The 17,961-nt window shown below is 35.4% G+C and overlaps 1 protein-coding gene across 1 annotated transcript; it reads left to right on the top strand.

The window, feature by feature from the left end:
• The first annotated feature begins 331 nt into the window (after positions 1-331).
• Positions 332-9,855, top strand: LOC126807914 (transmembrane protein 45B). Its single transcript, XM_050532802.2, has 2 exons — positions 332-444; positions 7,198-9,855. The coding sequence occupies exon 2, from the start codon at positions 7,237-7,239 to the stop codon at positions 8,095-8,097; it is 861 nt and encodes a 286-aa protein (XP_050388759.2). The 5' UTR covers positions 332-444; positions 7,198-7,236; the 3' UTR covers positions 8,098-9,855.
• Positions 9,856-17,961: the final 8,106 nt, after the last annotated feature.

Below are 17,961 nucleotides of genomic sequence, written 5' to 3'. Positions count from 1 at the left end.
TATAATATGAGTAAAGTGTATAGTGTGGGAGATACATGTAGGCCTATCTATCTATTGGTGCAGTTTAATTTTGACTGTGTTCCCTTTTGTACGTGATGGATTTGAATTGACTACATTATGTGGCTTTAGGTATGAATAATTCATGTTTCCTTTAGGTTTTTATACTAGTCCATGTGACAGGCAGATATTCATTACCAATTTGATGAATTGGTTTAACTATGATTTTCAGTTAGCCTTAGGTCTGGTGTCATAAAACTCATAGATTTAATGCTCTTGTCCCATATATTCACCTTAATATCACGTGCTTGCTATAATTATAATATGAGTAAAGTGTATAGTGTGGGTGATACATGTAGGCCTATCTATCTATTGGTGCAGTTTAATTTTGACTGTGTTCCCTTTTGTACGTGATGGATTTGAATTGACTACATTATGTGGCTTTAGGTATGAATAATTCATGTTTCCTTTAGGTTTTTATACTAGTCCATGTGACAGGCAGATATTCATTACCAATTTGATGAATTGGTTTAACTATGATTTTCAGTTAGCCTTAGGTCTAAAGTGTCCAAAATTGGTTGATGGACTTCCGGGTCACTTTGCCAAATGTCAGTTTGGCGGCCATCTTTAAAAAAAATGGCCGCCGTTTTTTTTCTTATTTGAAATAGTGCGAGTCGGGGAAGCCTTCATAACTCCTCAACAGTTTCACCTATATGGATATGTAATATATCTCAAAATGTTCATAATATAATTCTGCATCTGCTGGTATATGATATATGTTGTTTAATCAATACTATCAGTTTTAAAATAAAAGATTAATCTGAAAAAAGCAACATTTTCGATTTTTTTTTTCATGTCTGTTCGTATGTTTACTAACAAATCGTGTTCAGACCCATATAAGCCAAATTATCTGTTTGGTCAACTTAAGTGATTGAATAGATATCAGAAACATTGATCATAAAAAATAATCTCAAATATGAGTGTCCCAGATCCAAGATGGCGGAAATTCAAAATGGCGACAAAATTTCCTAAAATGGCCAATATGTCAGATAATAGTCATTTCATTGTTTGATATGACATGTACTATCCAATGAGCTTACAATTAAAGATTCATTACGTAAGATTTAGATAAAGAGCTAGCCATTCTTGCTACAATAGTTCGAAAATAGATAATTTAAAATGAATAATTTGACAATTTCATTCAAATTACTCTATTGCGAGCGAAGATATTAACCTTTGAAGGTTTGACAAGACACGTGCAATAATTTCAACCACTGTACTGGTTGCTCGAAGCTAAGTCTCGCTCCTCTATTTTTAGATTAAATCAAAATATGACTGATACGTTCTAATTTATTTAATATCGGAGAAATCCGATGCCATCGAGAGTTGATTATGGCCTGGGTCAGTTAATTAATGTCTAAATAATAATTTAGAAAACATTTCAGGCCTAAAGAAAGACCTGCAATAGGCAGATTTAGCTCTTGCACAATGTTTGTTTAATCTAAACAAAGAGTTTTAAAAATCCAAGATGGGGAAAATTCAAAATGGCGGTCAGAATTTCCATAACATGAATGACTGTTTTATATAGCTTATAATGTCTCTTTTATAAGGTTTTCAGAGTCACTGAACATGAATAAAAACTCAAAAGTAATGCTGAAAATGATGTTAGTGATACTGCTAAAAATGACACATCCTATGCGACCCCCCCCCCCCACACACCCCATAAACAATACAATGGGGCATAATATGGAATTGATTATTTTGTATCTCACAGATCACAAGACATTTCACCAAAATAGTGAGTCATTTTAATTTCATCTACTATGCCTTTGCACCATTTTAAGCCGTATTGAGAATTATTTATGATATATCCAGTTGTTAAGAATTTAAGATCTCTTATTCGTTCAGAAATGGTAATGTGGTCCGTTTTTACATTAACGCCTCTATGCCGGCAACTTTTGTCGTATAGTCTAGTAGGCCTGCAACCAAAATTTTTAGCTTGCTTAGAAACACAGTTCCGCTACAAGGTCCTCCCTATTAAACAAACTATACATATTTGGAAAGCTTATAACACCAGGAACACAAATCCAATTAAAATGTTTTAAGGCCAGATGAAAATTGTGATAATTGTCAAGTAAATGTTATATTTATACTGACAATTGTGAAGTTGACATAAAATTACACATATGATACCTAGGATAGGACAGGCTTATCTTTGCTCCGTGAGGTGAACGACGGGGTTCTCTACAACCAGGCTCGAAATTTCTTTTGAAAAAACTGACTGTAATTTAAATGGTACTTTCTAGAGTATATCCTGGTGTTTTTAGCTTATGCATATATCTTAATAATTCATCAAAAACGACATAAATTCATACCTACGCGAGAACATTGACTAGTTTAGGGACCCCCGAAACTACCATACTCCTTTTGAGTGTCCATCCCTGAAAAGGGAGGCAAAAGATATGATGTTAAAACGATAATTCATATATTATTTTACAGTTATATATATATAAAAAAATGTCTCCTTTTTATCCAATGGACAATTTATTGTTAGTTCATGTAGAAAAATATGGTGCTTATAAACGTGTTGCAAATTTCCGTATTACATGGTAGACTTCAACGTATCATATACACAATAGGTATTTATTTTACAAGTATAAAAAATGTTTCCGTTTTATCGAATGAACAATTTATTGTTAATTCGCGTGGAAAGATATGATGTTAAACATGTTACAACTGGTATATTAGTCGAGTATTTTACATTTTACAGAAAGTTTACGTTTAATCGAAAATTCCAATAAACAATTTATTTTTAAGTTGAAGGGAGTGTCCTACAGGTGGTAGACCATATTAAATGCTGCTTGAATGTGTATTTTCATAAACTTTGTATGCATATAGATTATTATACTGAAGGTTCGTCTGGATAGAAAATAAGATTTTGTGTGAAACAGGTGTCCTAGAAAAAATGGGTTCACTAACATCAAATATCTGGTTCTACAAATTGTATTTGTCCCTTCTAAGCTAATACCTGTGCGGAACAAACCTTTCCGTTTCATTGAAAATTCCAATAAATAATTCAATTTTAAATTCAGTGGCTGCGAAAACCCTATACATGATATATCACAAGCCCTACCTTGCATGATACTATAATAATAATAATAATAATAATAATAATAATAAAAACTTTATTTATTGAGGCAACGTATTTAGTTTGCAAAAAAACTAATCTTCCATAGGTCCCTCCTAAGCTACAAAGACATATATACATGTAATATCAGGATAAATTTAAAATCATTAGAAATGCAAAAGCATTTTAAAGTGGGGAGTTTGATAAGTCACTCCCAAACTTCAAAACATATACATTATACAAGTAGAAAATAGGAAGAACACTATAATTACACACAAAATAAAATAGAATGCTGTTGCAAGTTAAAAATAATAAGTATGTCGTCAGTTGAATATTATGGTTCCTTCAGTGTGCAAAATAAATGACTTTTCAGTTTAATCTTAAAATTTTCAACATTTTTACACATCTTTATATCAAAAGGCAGATTGTTCCATAAAAGACATGCAGAATAATGAAAAGTACGTTTCATGGATTCCGTTTTGCAATTTTGAAGAAAAAGAGATTTACTGGTCTGTGAACGGAGCAAGATATCCGTTTTGGAAACAAGAGATTTTTCAATAAAATAGAAATTTAGATAAAGTGGAGTATTAAATGTAATAATTTTGAATAGAAATTTAGATAAAGTGGAGTATTAAATGTAATAATTTTGAATGTTAAGACACTTTTATTGTAAAGAATCCTCTGTGTAAGGGTAAGCCAACCGAGTTTAGTAAATAAAGAGGTGGACGGAGTTTCAATCGGTGCATCAAGAATAGTTCTTGCTGCCCTCTTTTGTAATTTTAAAAGAATGCCTAATCTACTTTTGGTAGCATTTCCCCAAATAATAGAGCAATAATCAAATATTGGTAGTATGTAACTGTTATAAAACAAAATTCCTGTCTCGTAAGGTAAATGATCTTTTATCTTATTTAGGAGAAATATTTTTGATGCAAGTTTTGTTAGACATATCTGCTATCTGTGCTTCCCAATTAAGGTCTTGGTCAATTTGAATTCCAAGTAATTTTGCGGTAGTAACCGTCTCAATTTTCTCACCATGGAGTGATAAAGTTAGGTTTTTCTGATTTCTTTTGTGTTTTGATGAAATCGGCATTGATTTTGTTTTCGAAGGATTGATTACCATCCCATTGTTTTCACACCATTTAGCAACCAAATAGAGATAATTTTGGAGATTATTGGCGATGGATTAAATATCTTTGTGTGAACAATGCAGGGTACTGTCATCAGCACACAAATCTATCTGACTTGATTCAATATTGAGTGGGAGATCATTTATAAAAATAAGGAATAGGAGAGGACCCAGGATCGACCCTTGTGGAACCCCGCATTTGACTGTAGTAATTGAGGAGGTAATTGATCCTAAACATACTTTTTGCTTCCGTGAGTCAAGATATGATTCAATCAAAATTTGTGAATTATTATCAAATCGATAAAGATGTAGTTTTTCAATAATAAGCTTATGATCAATGAGATCAAATGCTTTGCTAAAATCAAGATACACTGTACCACTAATCGCACCATTATCGATAGCATCAAACCAATTATCTGTCATTCGGATCGGTGCAGTAGCACATGAATGATTTGATCTAAATCCAGATTGGTAAGCATAAAGAACATTGAAGGTTTCCAAATAAGTTTGAATTTGAGTGCTCAAGTGCCTTTCGAATATCTTTGAAATTGTGGGGAGAATTGAGATTGGCCTATAATTGTTCGGATCATCTTTAGCTCCCTTGCGGTCATTTTGGACATCGGACAGAACCCCAACCGAAAATGACGTCACAAAAGTGACATAATCTCAAAATTGTCTTTAGGGACAAATTTTGACATAGAAACAACCCGTCCCCAAATATCGTTTCGATTGCGACACACTAGCTAAAAGTTCACTAAGTTTGTGCCCTGCCTCGCCGACGTTCAACATTTTAAATTTGACAGTCTACTTACGACTTTTGTTGAGTTTGCGGCCACTGCAGCTGTATAGGGAGGACCACTGGGCGTATTTGTTTATGCTAATTGAATAACTTAAGAAGACCACACACATAATTTGGCTAAAATTACTCTGAACAGGATTTGGTAGTAAACTTATAAAATAAATCATGAAAACCTGGGAAAATAAAAAGGCCAAAAGGTTGCTTTTTCCAGAATAATCTGTTGATTTGAAAAATTTATGATTCATTCAACAACAAGTATCATATAGCACCAGAAGAAGCATTTTCTTGTGAACATTGTGAGCCACATTCCATATCCATAGGTCGATCTTTTCAGGAGTTATGAAGGTTTCCCCGATGGGCACAATTTCAATGAAATAACGGCGGCCATCTTTAAAGATGGCCGCCAAAATGCAATTTAGCAAAGTAACCCGGAAGTCCATCAACCAAATTTCAACACTTCAGCCACCAGGCTAACTGAAAATCATGGTTGAATTTATTCATCAAATTGGTAATGATGTTCCAAAATCCCAGGTCTGTCACATGGACTATACGCCCACAGTTTCATGTGGACATTTGACGTCGCTCCTGTCCGTCCGGACGTCGGTCCACAATTTGTTTGTGGACACTCTACAGGTATTTTTATACGATTTTAACGAAACTTGAAATATAGTCATATCTCCAGAAGAGATAGAGGCATGTATCGGACGATAACTTCATGGATTATAGCCCCTAATTGTACGAAAATCACGTTTTTAGGTCAGAGGTCAGAATTTTCATCTGATTTTGATGAAACTTGATCTACACGTTTATAACCCAAATATCTTGGTTCATATTGAAATTCGCGCATATCGGATCATAACTTCCTGAATTATGGCCCGTGATTGTACGAAAATCTCGTTTTTACCTGCTTGTCCTTCTAGAAGTCACAATTTTTATCAGATTTTGAAAACCGTTTAAACATATCACCATTACACCATAATGTAGGTTGAAAATTGGACCAAAACTGCTGGACAAAATGGCCACCCCTCGTCCGCAAGTAGTGTAAATATTTGGTATATCAAGGTTGTGGACACTCTAGAAGTCAAAGTTTTGATCTGATTTTGATGAAACTTGAATGAAATGCAAGGTTATTGCCCAAAGATCCCGGTTCCTTCCATATTCACGCATAAAATACTGTAACTTCCTAGATTATGGCCCCTTATTGTACGAAAAATCACGATTTTTAGTTTGTGGACTCTTTAAAGATCACAATTTGTATCCGATTTTAAAATATATCACCATTCCACCATAATTATCCGATTTTGGTTCCTTTTGATATTCGCACATATCAAACTGTAAGTTCCTGAATTATGGTCCCTGATTGTACGAAAAATCATGATTTTAGCTTGTGGATTCTCTAGAGAATTTTTATTTGATTTAAAAAAATTGTTTAAATATATCGCCATTCCACCTTAATGAAGCTTGAATTAAAATATCGGTAAAATAGAAACGACACTGCCCGACGAAATGGCCGCTCTTTGTATGTAAATTGTATGAAAGTATGTAATACGAAGGCTGAGGACCTTCTAGCGGTCAAAATTTTTATCCAATTTTGATAAAACTTAAATACATCTTTACATCCCAAAGATTTCAGTCTCTTTCGATATTTGCTCATTTCAGACTATAATTGTTCAAATATATCGCCATTCCAACATAATGAATGTTGAATTCGAATTTGGGAAAATCAAATGAAACTGCCCCACAAAATGTCCGCTCTTTGTACGCAAATTATGTAAAAGTATGCAATACGAAGGTTGTGGACCCTCTAGAGGTCACAATTTTTATCCAATTTTGATGAAACTTAAAATACATCTTTATATCCCAAAGATTTCAGTCTCTTTCGATATTTGCACATTAAAAACTATGATTTTCTGGATTATGCCCCTGATTGTACGAAAAATCGCTTTCGTTTGAAGCTTGTTCTATATCCATCTCTTGCAAAATGTGGGCGTATCTTGCCTGGCAACTGCTGGTTTTGTTTGAAACAAACTGACCTGGTCATAGTTCAATCATAATCCTCACATTTGTCCCCAAATCTGATATTTTTAATTTGTTGTGGTCTGAAAAGCATATGTGTACGTAGAAAGATCTTTGTTGTTTTTTTTTCAGAGAGCTTTGAAGTCAATGTACAAGATAAATTGGTAAAACATGGGAACCTTTGGAGGACATGCCTTACCAGGAAGTTTCTTTATGTTCTTTGGCTTGTGGCATGTAATACAAATATATCGAAGATATTATCAATGCAAAAGGGACAATTTAATGTATACAACTTCCACATGGTTCCCAATTGACTGTTGTTGTGGCAAGCTCAAAGAATTTCCCGTTGAAGTGGTTCTTAAGATTTTCCTCATATCTGTTGCATTTTCACTGGAGATATACACAGGATCTCCTAATGGTGTATTTGACGCTCCAGGAAATGAGCAGCATGCTACCATGTTTTTCTTTTTCGGAGTAACTGCAGTATTTGAAATTCTCCTTTATTACAAAGCCAGCTTCCCACCTCTTCTCAATTATGTGGGTTACACACTGTCTTTCAGTGTGGAATTTGTGCTCTTTAAATTTCATCTACATGGACGCTCCAAGATGGATGTCTTGTTGCACACGCTGCTTTTGTATGTTATTGGGGTCTGCATATTATCAACACTTGCTGAAATGAAATATCAACATCATATCTTGGCATCCTTGACATTAAGCTATGCCATAATGGTACAAGGGTCCTGGTTTTTACATATTGGTTTTATTTTATATAATCCTATACCTGGTGCTGTAGCCTGGGATCAAGAAAGCCATAGACAAATGATGTCAATCACAAGCTATTTTGCATGGCATACAGGATTCAATTTGTTAATAATAGTGATAATTGGGGCTGTGATATCCTATATTTATCGTAAAAAATATGGTTATGAAGATGAAGATTCCACGGCCATGGAGAGATTAATTCATACAAATTCAGATGGACAAACTATAGTAAATATGAATGATGATAGTGATGATGAAGCTGAATTTTGACAGATATTTTTCCACTCCTGACACATGGCGTAATATTTAAAAAATAAAAAAAATACTACATTAAAAGTATAGTAAAATATTTTTACTTCCACAAATAGTGATTTTTAGAGTTAAATGTTTAATCAAAGCATTCAAGCACTAGTATGCAATTGAAAAGAATAAGTTTGACACCATGTTCGATATTTAATCAATGCGATAAATGTAAGTTGTTGATGAATTATATTTGAAAGACAATAAGACCGCCTTGCCTTCTGATGTTTTAGACTATCTTTTTTTATATGCTCACCTATCCAAAATGTTTGGATTGTAAGTTTCAAATGATACGAATTACATAATTGGTTTTTACATTTTATACATCTAAATTTCAATGTGAGAAAGTTTCAGTCATGAGATCCTGTGATGTCATAGCTGACTTCCAGTCATTTTGTATTTAATTCTTCAGCCCTGAAGAAGTTAGTACTGGCACTGATGTTGGATAAAAAGGTGGTTTATTGATACATATTATTGTATCACTTTTCAATGTGGTTGTATATTGTTGTCACCTGTGTCCAGCCGTCATCCATAGTTGCCAGTAAAGACCATTGGAGTTATTGCAATTGGCCATTTGAAATATCTTGTGGACGTTTTAAAGGCTAAAGTTACCATTCGAATGGCTGTTGTGGGTGTATGTTTTATTAACAGAACACCCCAATCGCTAAATGCCACCTAAAGATGTATGTTTCATTTTCTGGTAATTAACCTATCTTTTATTTGTTTGTCAAATCACCATGAAAGAAACATGACTCACTGTTTAAGTTGTTGGTAAGTGATATTATATACGGTACTATTATGTAAAATATGACAATCCCATATTTTCATAAACATGGAACATAACCGTTACGGGAAATTGAATGAGGTCAAAATTATTTCGAAATTTTCGACATACCAACTTAAAGTGATGGGGGTAGGGGTAGATGTATTATGCCTGTCGGTCAGTCATGCTACAAGTCCAAATTTTACATTTTCCCTTTTCCCTAAACATGGAATATACCTCTTTATGGTAATTTGAATGGGGCCTAAATCATTACGAATTTTTAGACACACAAACATGTATGGGTGGTTACGGGGTCGAAGAGATTTTTTTATCTATACCCTTATATTTTAAAATATTGTTTAATGTGGGCCAACTGATAATTCATCAGTCCAAATAGATTATATTATCTCTTAATCAATTATTTACTTATAGATAAGAGATTATGATATGTATTTCCCTAATTATTATACATTATTTAGGTTTTTTTATACGCCTATATTAAACAATAGTTAGATATTTCTATATGCCCATATTTTATATTACAGAACAAAATTCTAAATTTTCCATTTTCCTAAACTTGGAACATAACCACAATGGGAATTTGAATCGGTCAAAATAATTTCGACATACCAACATGTGATTGGGGGGATGGGACGCTACATGTATTATGACTGTCGGTCCATCCAAATTTTAAAGTTTCTTTTTTCTCCAAACTTGGAACATACCAGTTTATGGTAATTTTAATGGGGCCAAAATCATTTCGAAATTTTCGACATACAAACATGTGGGGGTAGGGTCGACAATGTTTATAAGATTTTTGCCACATTTAATATTTTTTTTTATATACCAACACATTTAAGATATTGTTTAATATGGGTCAACTTATATCTTGTTTTTTAAACAGTAATATACTTATAGATGTAGTTTAAAATCGTTTCCAAATAAAGTATTTCATCATCATTGTTTTTACTGAATCTGTAATTTTGCTGTGAATAAGCTGGCAGTAGACGAAAAACGAGCTGCTACTTAAATTAAGCTTCTGAAACTAATGCACAGGCCATTGACGATTATGTGAACGAGTCATGAGGCTTCATATTAATTTGAGGTATCTATTTCACAGATAACAATTTTTGTTTAGCATTGGAGTCCAGTGCATTCAAATCATTCGGCCTACACATCTTTAAACTTTCAGCTGCGAATTCGTTTCTGTTCCTCCTGAGTAAGACTCAATTTCTATATCCGCCCCCCCCCCCCCACTCCACAAATTTGTGAATGAATAGTCGCGGTCTTGCTGTACTAATGATTGGTTACTCAAGAGAAGACCATATGCCTAGTCGACTATTGGCTGTTGTGAAGATTTGCACGGAATAAGTTGCCACATCTACATGTATATAGAATATACAGTGTCTTGTCATTCCACAGGCGCCTGTAACGTGGAATATATTTCAAAAATAACATTAAAGGGCAATGTCGGTGTCAGTCAGTATTACATATGTAATAGAACTGGTTAACTACATTCCAAATATAAGTTTTACACAGAGATCATTGCTACGGGAGATGTGTAACAAACACTTGAATAAACGGGAAGTGACGACAAACATGACAAACACGAGTTATCCTTCTATCCTTCTATATAACTGACTGAAGTAATGAGCGATAACAGACACACGATCGAATTTCATTTCACTAATAATTCAGTTGACGATGAAAAGTTATTTTATGAGACGGTGAGAGGATATCTGACAATTCAAAAAAAAGAATTGGCTGTCAGAAAATAAAAGATAATGAACAAAAATTAGAAAAAGTCCGTGCATTACCATGTTTTTATTAAGAGCAGAATGAATAAAAACAGGGGAATGCACGGGATTTTTCTATTTTTCTCGTTTTCTCTATCTAGTGACAGCCAATTCTATTTTTGAATTCTGATATATCCTCTCACCGTACTCATATAACAGTTTTCCATCTTCAACGGAATTATCAGTGAAATGAAATTCGCCCGTGTGTCTGTTATCGCTCGTTACTTCAGTCAGTTATATAGAAGGATAACTCGTTTTTGTCGTCACTTCCCTTTTATTCAAGTGTTTGTGACACATCGCCCGTAGCAATGAGCTATGTGTTAAAATTATATTTGGAATGTGTTTAACCAGTTCTGTCACATATATAATAATGACTGACACCAATATTGTCATTTAAGCTATATGATTACGTATAATGTTTAAAGTCTGTTACGATCATGTGGTCTGAATCCGATTTCGATTTCAAGGGGGAATAACTCGCACGAAACTGATTCTCTTTCAGTCGATATGGACACAGCTCACCAAATATTTCTACGCCGTAAAATATTTCTACTCCGTAAAATATTTCTACGCCGTCACCTTTCTAGTCTTTCTCTCCCTTTAGTACAAATTCGTGGTATTTAATTAAAAGTAAAGTAAAATTAGTGTTTTATTAGATTTCGGGCACTTTATTTTGCCAACTATGTGAAATAACAATTTTTGTTTTCACTTTGCCCGTCAGCCCGAATAGACAGATTGGCCCCTGACTCGTACGCCTATGTGTGGGGTAGAACGTCTCGTTCCAGCGACCTGGTACTTTAAGGGACCAGACATCTAAACTGCGATATCACTTCGGTGGAAGCGGACGTTAAATTAAGCTATTTCACACACTAGTCCGAATGCAATGAATTTTGCTACATAAATTTATTGATTATTTGAAAATGGCAAACTGAATTTAGTCTAAAGTTTTACATATATTTACATGTATTTTTTTTTAACTAACACAACAATATGTTACCAAACCGTGTAGTTTGGTTCTGTTTACGTCCCCGTTGAATCATACATACTGGTGGAATTTTCCATGCACAATTTCAATTATCATTTCAGAATTTGATGAGAGAGAGAGAGAGAGAGAGAGAGGGAGGGGGGGGGGTAACGTCCACTCGAACAAACTAGTTGATTTTGGGACTAACATATGATTCACTTTTATTTCAATAATTTGTTTGCGCGTAGAGGTCTTTAGCAGTGGGAGGAAACCTTAGAACCCGAAGAAAACTCACGATGTTGCACAGTCGACCCTACTCCTTGTCACGCACAACCAGGGAATCGAAACCACGCCATGTAGCTTGGTTCTGTTTACGTCCGCGTTGAATCAATGACAGACCTTATGATACAACGCGTACGCACTAACCATTCGGCCTACCCCCTTACCAGAGAGAGAGATATATATATAGAGAGGGGATATCTGACAGTTCATTAACAGAATTGACTGTCACTAGATAAGAGAACACGAAAGAAAAATATAAAAAGTCCGTGCATGACCATGTTTTTATTAAGTATAGAATGAATAAAAACAAGGGAATGCACGGACTATTTTTATTTTTCTCGTGTTCTTGTATCTAGACGTTCATCATGTTGAAGACGTCTCATTGAAAATTAAACGTAACACACTAATACCCATGATACGCTAAACAGTAAATCTTATGCAAGAACCCATAGGAAAGCAAACATTGACAGGATAAACCAGCACGCGGCAGTTTTCATCAGCCCTTCCTTGAAGTGTCAAATCTGACAATGAACCCCTCCCACGTGTACGGCGCTATTGTACGTCGCAGGTGGTTCTGTTGGGGCGATACGTTCTTCATCTGTGAACATACTCTCAAAGCATGTCAAGTGTCCATGACTATTTATCATATCACAACCTGCATAGGTATTTGCATATCAATATCCCCTACTTTTTTTGAAGAGTATATAACAACTTTTGGTCTTCGAAGAAATTATTAGTGAGCACGATCTGCAACAATATCAAAACTTCCAAAACTTTATCAAAATTCTCAAAATTTATTATTCGGAACTGAAGACAGAAACAATTCTGAAGAATTTTTTTCGGCAGTACATAACTTCCTCGACATCTCCCAAAGATTTTGAATATTCCGTATGTAAATTGATGAAATATAAACATTCTGATTGTGGTTTGTACATATCGTGTATATAGCCATTCTATAATTTAATCGTTCACTTTACTTTACTTCACTTTTCATTATATATTTATGTTTGTACTTTTATGGAGAGGGAGTCTATAGGCTTTTGCCTGTTCTCCAATCCAGTTTCTGTGAATAAATATTGTTTAGAAAAAAAAAAATTAGTGAGCAGAAATTCGCCCGTCCATCTGTTATCGCTCGTCACTTCAGTTAGTTGTAGAGGGATAACTCGTTTTCCTTTCGCGTTCTTCACTTCCGATTGTTGAAACTTTCATTACGCATCTATAGTAGCAATGAGCTTTGTTAAAATTATATTTGAAACGCGTTTAACCAGTTCTATGACTGACACCAATATTGTTCTTTGAGGTACCTCCCAAGGTCACTTTAAGTTAAATGGATTTTTCTCACTCAAAATGGAAAATCTTATACTAAACATTGCCTCTGAATACCACTTACCCTTAACTTACAGGAAGTTCCGTATATTTAAGCGGAATTAGTTAAGTGATATCCTTTGAATACGGACCCAGATCTTCAGGACGTAATCATAATTCCCACAGAAGCTAAAATTTTCCAGCGCTGCCCCCACCCCACCCAACGTGCCTTAAATTTGATCTAGCTACCCCCCTTCGAAGGTCCCAGAACGCCCGATTTACACATCGCAGATCTGTTTGAGTAAAGCATGCATGTTACCTGTTGTTTCCTAGTTAGTTGTTTCCATGAATATATCACAGTTATTGCAGGTAAAAACAAATACACTCCACGTCCAGCTGTGCGCCGCTTTGGAGTGGATTTGAAATCGTTTATACATGTACACTGTTTTAACTTATTCGCCCCCCCCCCCCCGCCGCCCCTGTTGAGGTTCCTGCTGTTTAAAATTATAACACTCACAATGTTTGCAAATCAAAGGCAGGCGGATTTGCACTCCAGGGAAGACTTTGCTGCACGAATTTACATCACCGACATGCATTACGTCTGCGTTTATTGTCTTATCTGCACGGACTAGGCGTGGCCCGTGTAGAATCTACGTCTAGCATCAGTGACAAGAGGAACCACGCCGGAATATCCAGTGTAGGAATTATTTCGCCCAACACCGGAAACGAACCCGGGACTTCTCCAGGTTACCAAGACACCGAGTCATGACGAATCCTTTAAGGAAAGAAGAAAAAGTACACACATGCCACTCTCAGAAGTGCGTCTTACACTGTTGTATACGTGTAGGTGGAACCTAATTACTCGTCCAAAAACGGCAATGTGCCCACCCCATGCGTAACCGGCATCAAAATGCACAGTGTGATCAATGGGCCTCGTCAGATGTACGGATGGAGCTGGTCCAGACATGTTTAAATGTCTTTTTGGAATAATGGTATTTATGCAATAATTCGTCCACTCCATAAAGCGGGTGGGGGCGGGAGGTACCCAAAGACAAATCCTGGTATATGTTGTCGTCTGGCTGTCGCCTCACAAGCCATTTCTTTAATAATAGGCCAATCGATCTACGGGAAACTCGGCCAAGCACACAGCCAAAATGGAGATCCCGCGGTTTTGAGCCGATATTAGAAAACAAAAACAAGTCTAGCCCATTTTATCAAAATTTTATTACAACAATTGAAGTAATGCGTTCAACAGCTCTCTTTTCTCGAGTTTATTTCTTCTCTGTAGTGATGAAGTAACTTGTGGCTGGGGGGTCGCTTTTAAAAATATTTTCTGTCTTAGTCTAGTTCCTAAATTGGAAAGGTTTCAAAAATTAATGATAAACCTGATAAAAAAACTGAAATATATTATATGTAGGCATGACTAATTAGAAAATCTTGCTCGAGATAAAAATTTACCGAGGCGATTTCCTACATTAGCAATTGTTAATTTACTGTAGTGCATAGTACTCCAATGCATGATCTTAAATAGAAATTTTAGAGAACAGCTATATTGCGACAAGCACGACAATTTGCGTTTTTAAGTTTATTTTAACTGGAAATGAGGCTTTACTTTCTACATAGACTGGGCTAACGACGGGGATACGGCACACAATGTGCCATAGGGCAAATTTAGCCTAGACAGCGGCGACTCGACCTGCTCTTATTTCGAATTCCAACCGTCAAGGGTTCTTATGTGCATGTAAATGTTTATACACGGGACCTCGGTATGTCTGACCACATGTGGCGCGATATATCCCGGTTGGAGCCGACGTGCCATAAAACTTTCATCCGACCGTCAGATATTCGCCAACTCTTTGTCAAACCGGTGGCATATTTCCATCATCTTTCGATATATACAACTTTAAATGTATGATCATATAAAGTGCCGACCTAAATTGAGTCCACTAAATACAAACTAGGTCATTTCGGGACTAACATATGGTTTATAATTTTATTTCTATTATTCGCTTGCGCGTAGGGATCTTTAGCAGACGAAGGAAACCGGAGGACCGGGAGAAAAGCTACGAGGTTGGATAGGCTACCCTACTCCTTGTCACGTACAACCGGAGAATCGAAACCACGCCAGTTACTCAATGACAGACCTTATGATACAACGCGAAAGCGCTAACCATACGACCATGCAACTATCCTGCTTTATGAAGCATTACAAACTTACTCAGTTGTTTTTTAACTGGACGGTACGCATCGCACGATTCCTATAAAAATTCAAACACCCCCTCTACATGTAGCACTATGTTAGTGAAAGCAGTAGACCAGTTTAGTAAATATAGGATTTATTTACATCAGGTATATATAACAACTACAGTTACACACATACAACATGAACTAAACTACATCGGAACTAGATTACACCGAGGACTAGACTACGACAGGAACACATCTAACAATATTAAATCCACCATTCAGCCGCTGCCTTGGGTTAGTCCATACGCCGGTCTCTCCGTCTCTCTGTGCCCTCTAGTCGCCCTTAGTTGTCTTCAGTTATATACCTTCTGATCATAGATAAGCTCATGGTCATACATGAAATTGTCTCTTTTATCTCGTCATGGCATGCTTACTGACCAGTACGTATATCCTTTGAAGTAATGCGGAGCTTATACACAGAGCATGTGTAGCTTGTAAAGGACATATTGGAATTAGTTACATGTTTAATTACAACACAGATAATCGTGACTTAAGAACACTGCATACAGAGTTAAAAGGTCAATATTATATATATTATCATGAAGCATGACTGGAGGTCATTATAAGTTCTAAACACCTAAATTACCGTTCAATTTGAGGAGAGTTATAAAGAGTATTTCGTTACATACAGTCTTTTGCATTTCAGCATTTTGTAGCTTATAGGTTACTGTACAAATGAAATTCATAGATGTAATCAATCTAGTGGGACCAATACGTATTGCTCTTCTGTAAAAGAAAGTTTGATAATTCAAAATATTATTTTATATGTTATGTCCATTTTAGGTCTCAGTCCTATCAGAAGGCAATGGTGAGGTCAATACAAAAAAAGTTGTGATGTGTTATGCTAGTGTTAGTTTGTGTCAAGTAAAAGAGTTAACCGGAGCCCCTTAAATGTGATACGGGTAACACTAGTGTTGTCCGGACACTACCTTGTATCCCCAGTTGAATGTATTAAAAGCTGTAATACATGTATCTACATTTTTGGCTTAACACTTATTTGTTGTCAAAAACGAGGAAAAGCGTTACACAGGTGTTACAAAAATTAAAAATCGGAGTTACGTGATTTTAATTCTAATTTACCGGGGTTTTTTTTATCATTAACACCGCCCTCTTCTACCGTCTGGATAAGCTTATGTTCAGTTAAATTCACGTATTTCAAGAAATCACAATATAAATTTTATTGGCAATTAAAATAAAAAATCCGACTATACACGTTATTTTGATTTATCACCCAATAATACATTCTACAGTAGATATCGCTTGTGTGATAAATTTCATAATCTATCGCTTTACATGAATTTGATTGGTCAATCAAAAAGGAACTGCTTTTTTTTAATTTCAAAGAACAGATCATATTTTTTTTTTATTAAATGTAACTTCTTTCTTATTAAAAAGGAACTATTTTTATTTAATTGGCCTTGATGGAAACACCGGGTCAAGGACTTTGCAATGGTTGAATTGCTGTCAAAAAATGATGTATCACTACGCCGTAATGTAATCAGATTCAGTAAAAGTGAAATCTATAGCAAAAAATTATATTTATTTATTTGTGCATGTAAGAAGGGATTGGGTGATAAAGTATCGACTTGTGTTGATTTTTTTATATAAATAAAACTCGTAGGAGATTCTCTATATAGCCCAAACATCACGTTTTTTGACTTGCCCAAGTTACGACCATTCGTATTCCGATATATGCATGTGGTAAATGTAAAGTACAGATTTAAAATGGGGAAGAATACTTCTCCATGAAACTTTCGCCGTGCCAACATTAAGAGTTCGTGGTTTGATAAAATTCGACTCCCCCATTTTGTCACTTTACCTTACCCTTGACCTCGAGGAAGCGGGTCGTCAAGGGAATATTATTGGGTCAGATTTCAAAACTTTGTCCGGTGTACTGATCAACTTTCAATGGTATGCCAGATTCACTGTTCCATGGGTACAGTGACATAAGAACCTGCTCGTCAACTGTGTGAACCAAAAGGTTGTACAAGTTGAATGGTTTGCTGCCTCTTATCGTAACCATTATAATGATCAAGATCCCATTATAAACATACATTTCAAGTTTCATCAAAATTGGATAAAAATTGTGACTTCTAGAGTTTCCACAACCTTGGTATAAAATACTTTTACAATATTTTCCTACAGGGAGCGGCCATTTTATCCTGTAGTTTCGGTCAGATTTTTACGAGATTCGAACTCAACCTTCATTGATGTGTTACGGTGATATATTGAAAGTTTTTTGTTAAAATTGGATACAAATTGTGACTTCTAGCGGGTCCACAAGCTAAAAATGCGATTTTTCGAACAATCAGGGGCCATTATCCAGGAAGTTACGTTCCAATCGAAAGGAACCAAGATCTTTGCGATATAAACAAAAATTTTAAGTTTCGTCAAAATCAGATCAAAATTGTGGCGTCTAGAGGGTCCACAACCTTGATATAACATATTTTTAAACTATTTGCGTACGAGGGACGGCC

The sequence above is a fragment of the Patella vulgata genome, chromosome 9 (assembly GCF_932274485.2).
Source record: "Patella vulgata chromosome 9, xgPatVulg1.2, whole genome shotgun sequence".
In the NCBI taxonomy this organism is placed as follows: domain Eukaryota; kingdom Metazoa; phylum Mollusca; class Gastropoda; family Patellidae; genus Patella; species Patella vulgata.
The sequence above is the reverse complement of the archived record's forward strand: the minus strand, read 5'-3'. Positions and strand labels throughout refer to the sequence as shown.

Bases quoted from the DNA above. Each gene is read 5' to 3' on its own strand.
- LOC126807914 (XM_050532802.2), top strand. From the start codon at position 7,237: ATGGGAACCTTTGGAGGACATGCCTTACCAGGAAGTTTCTTTATGTTC.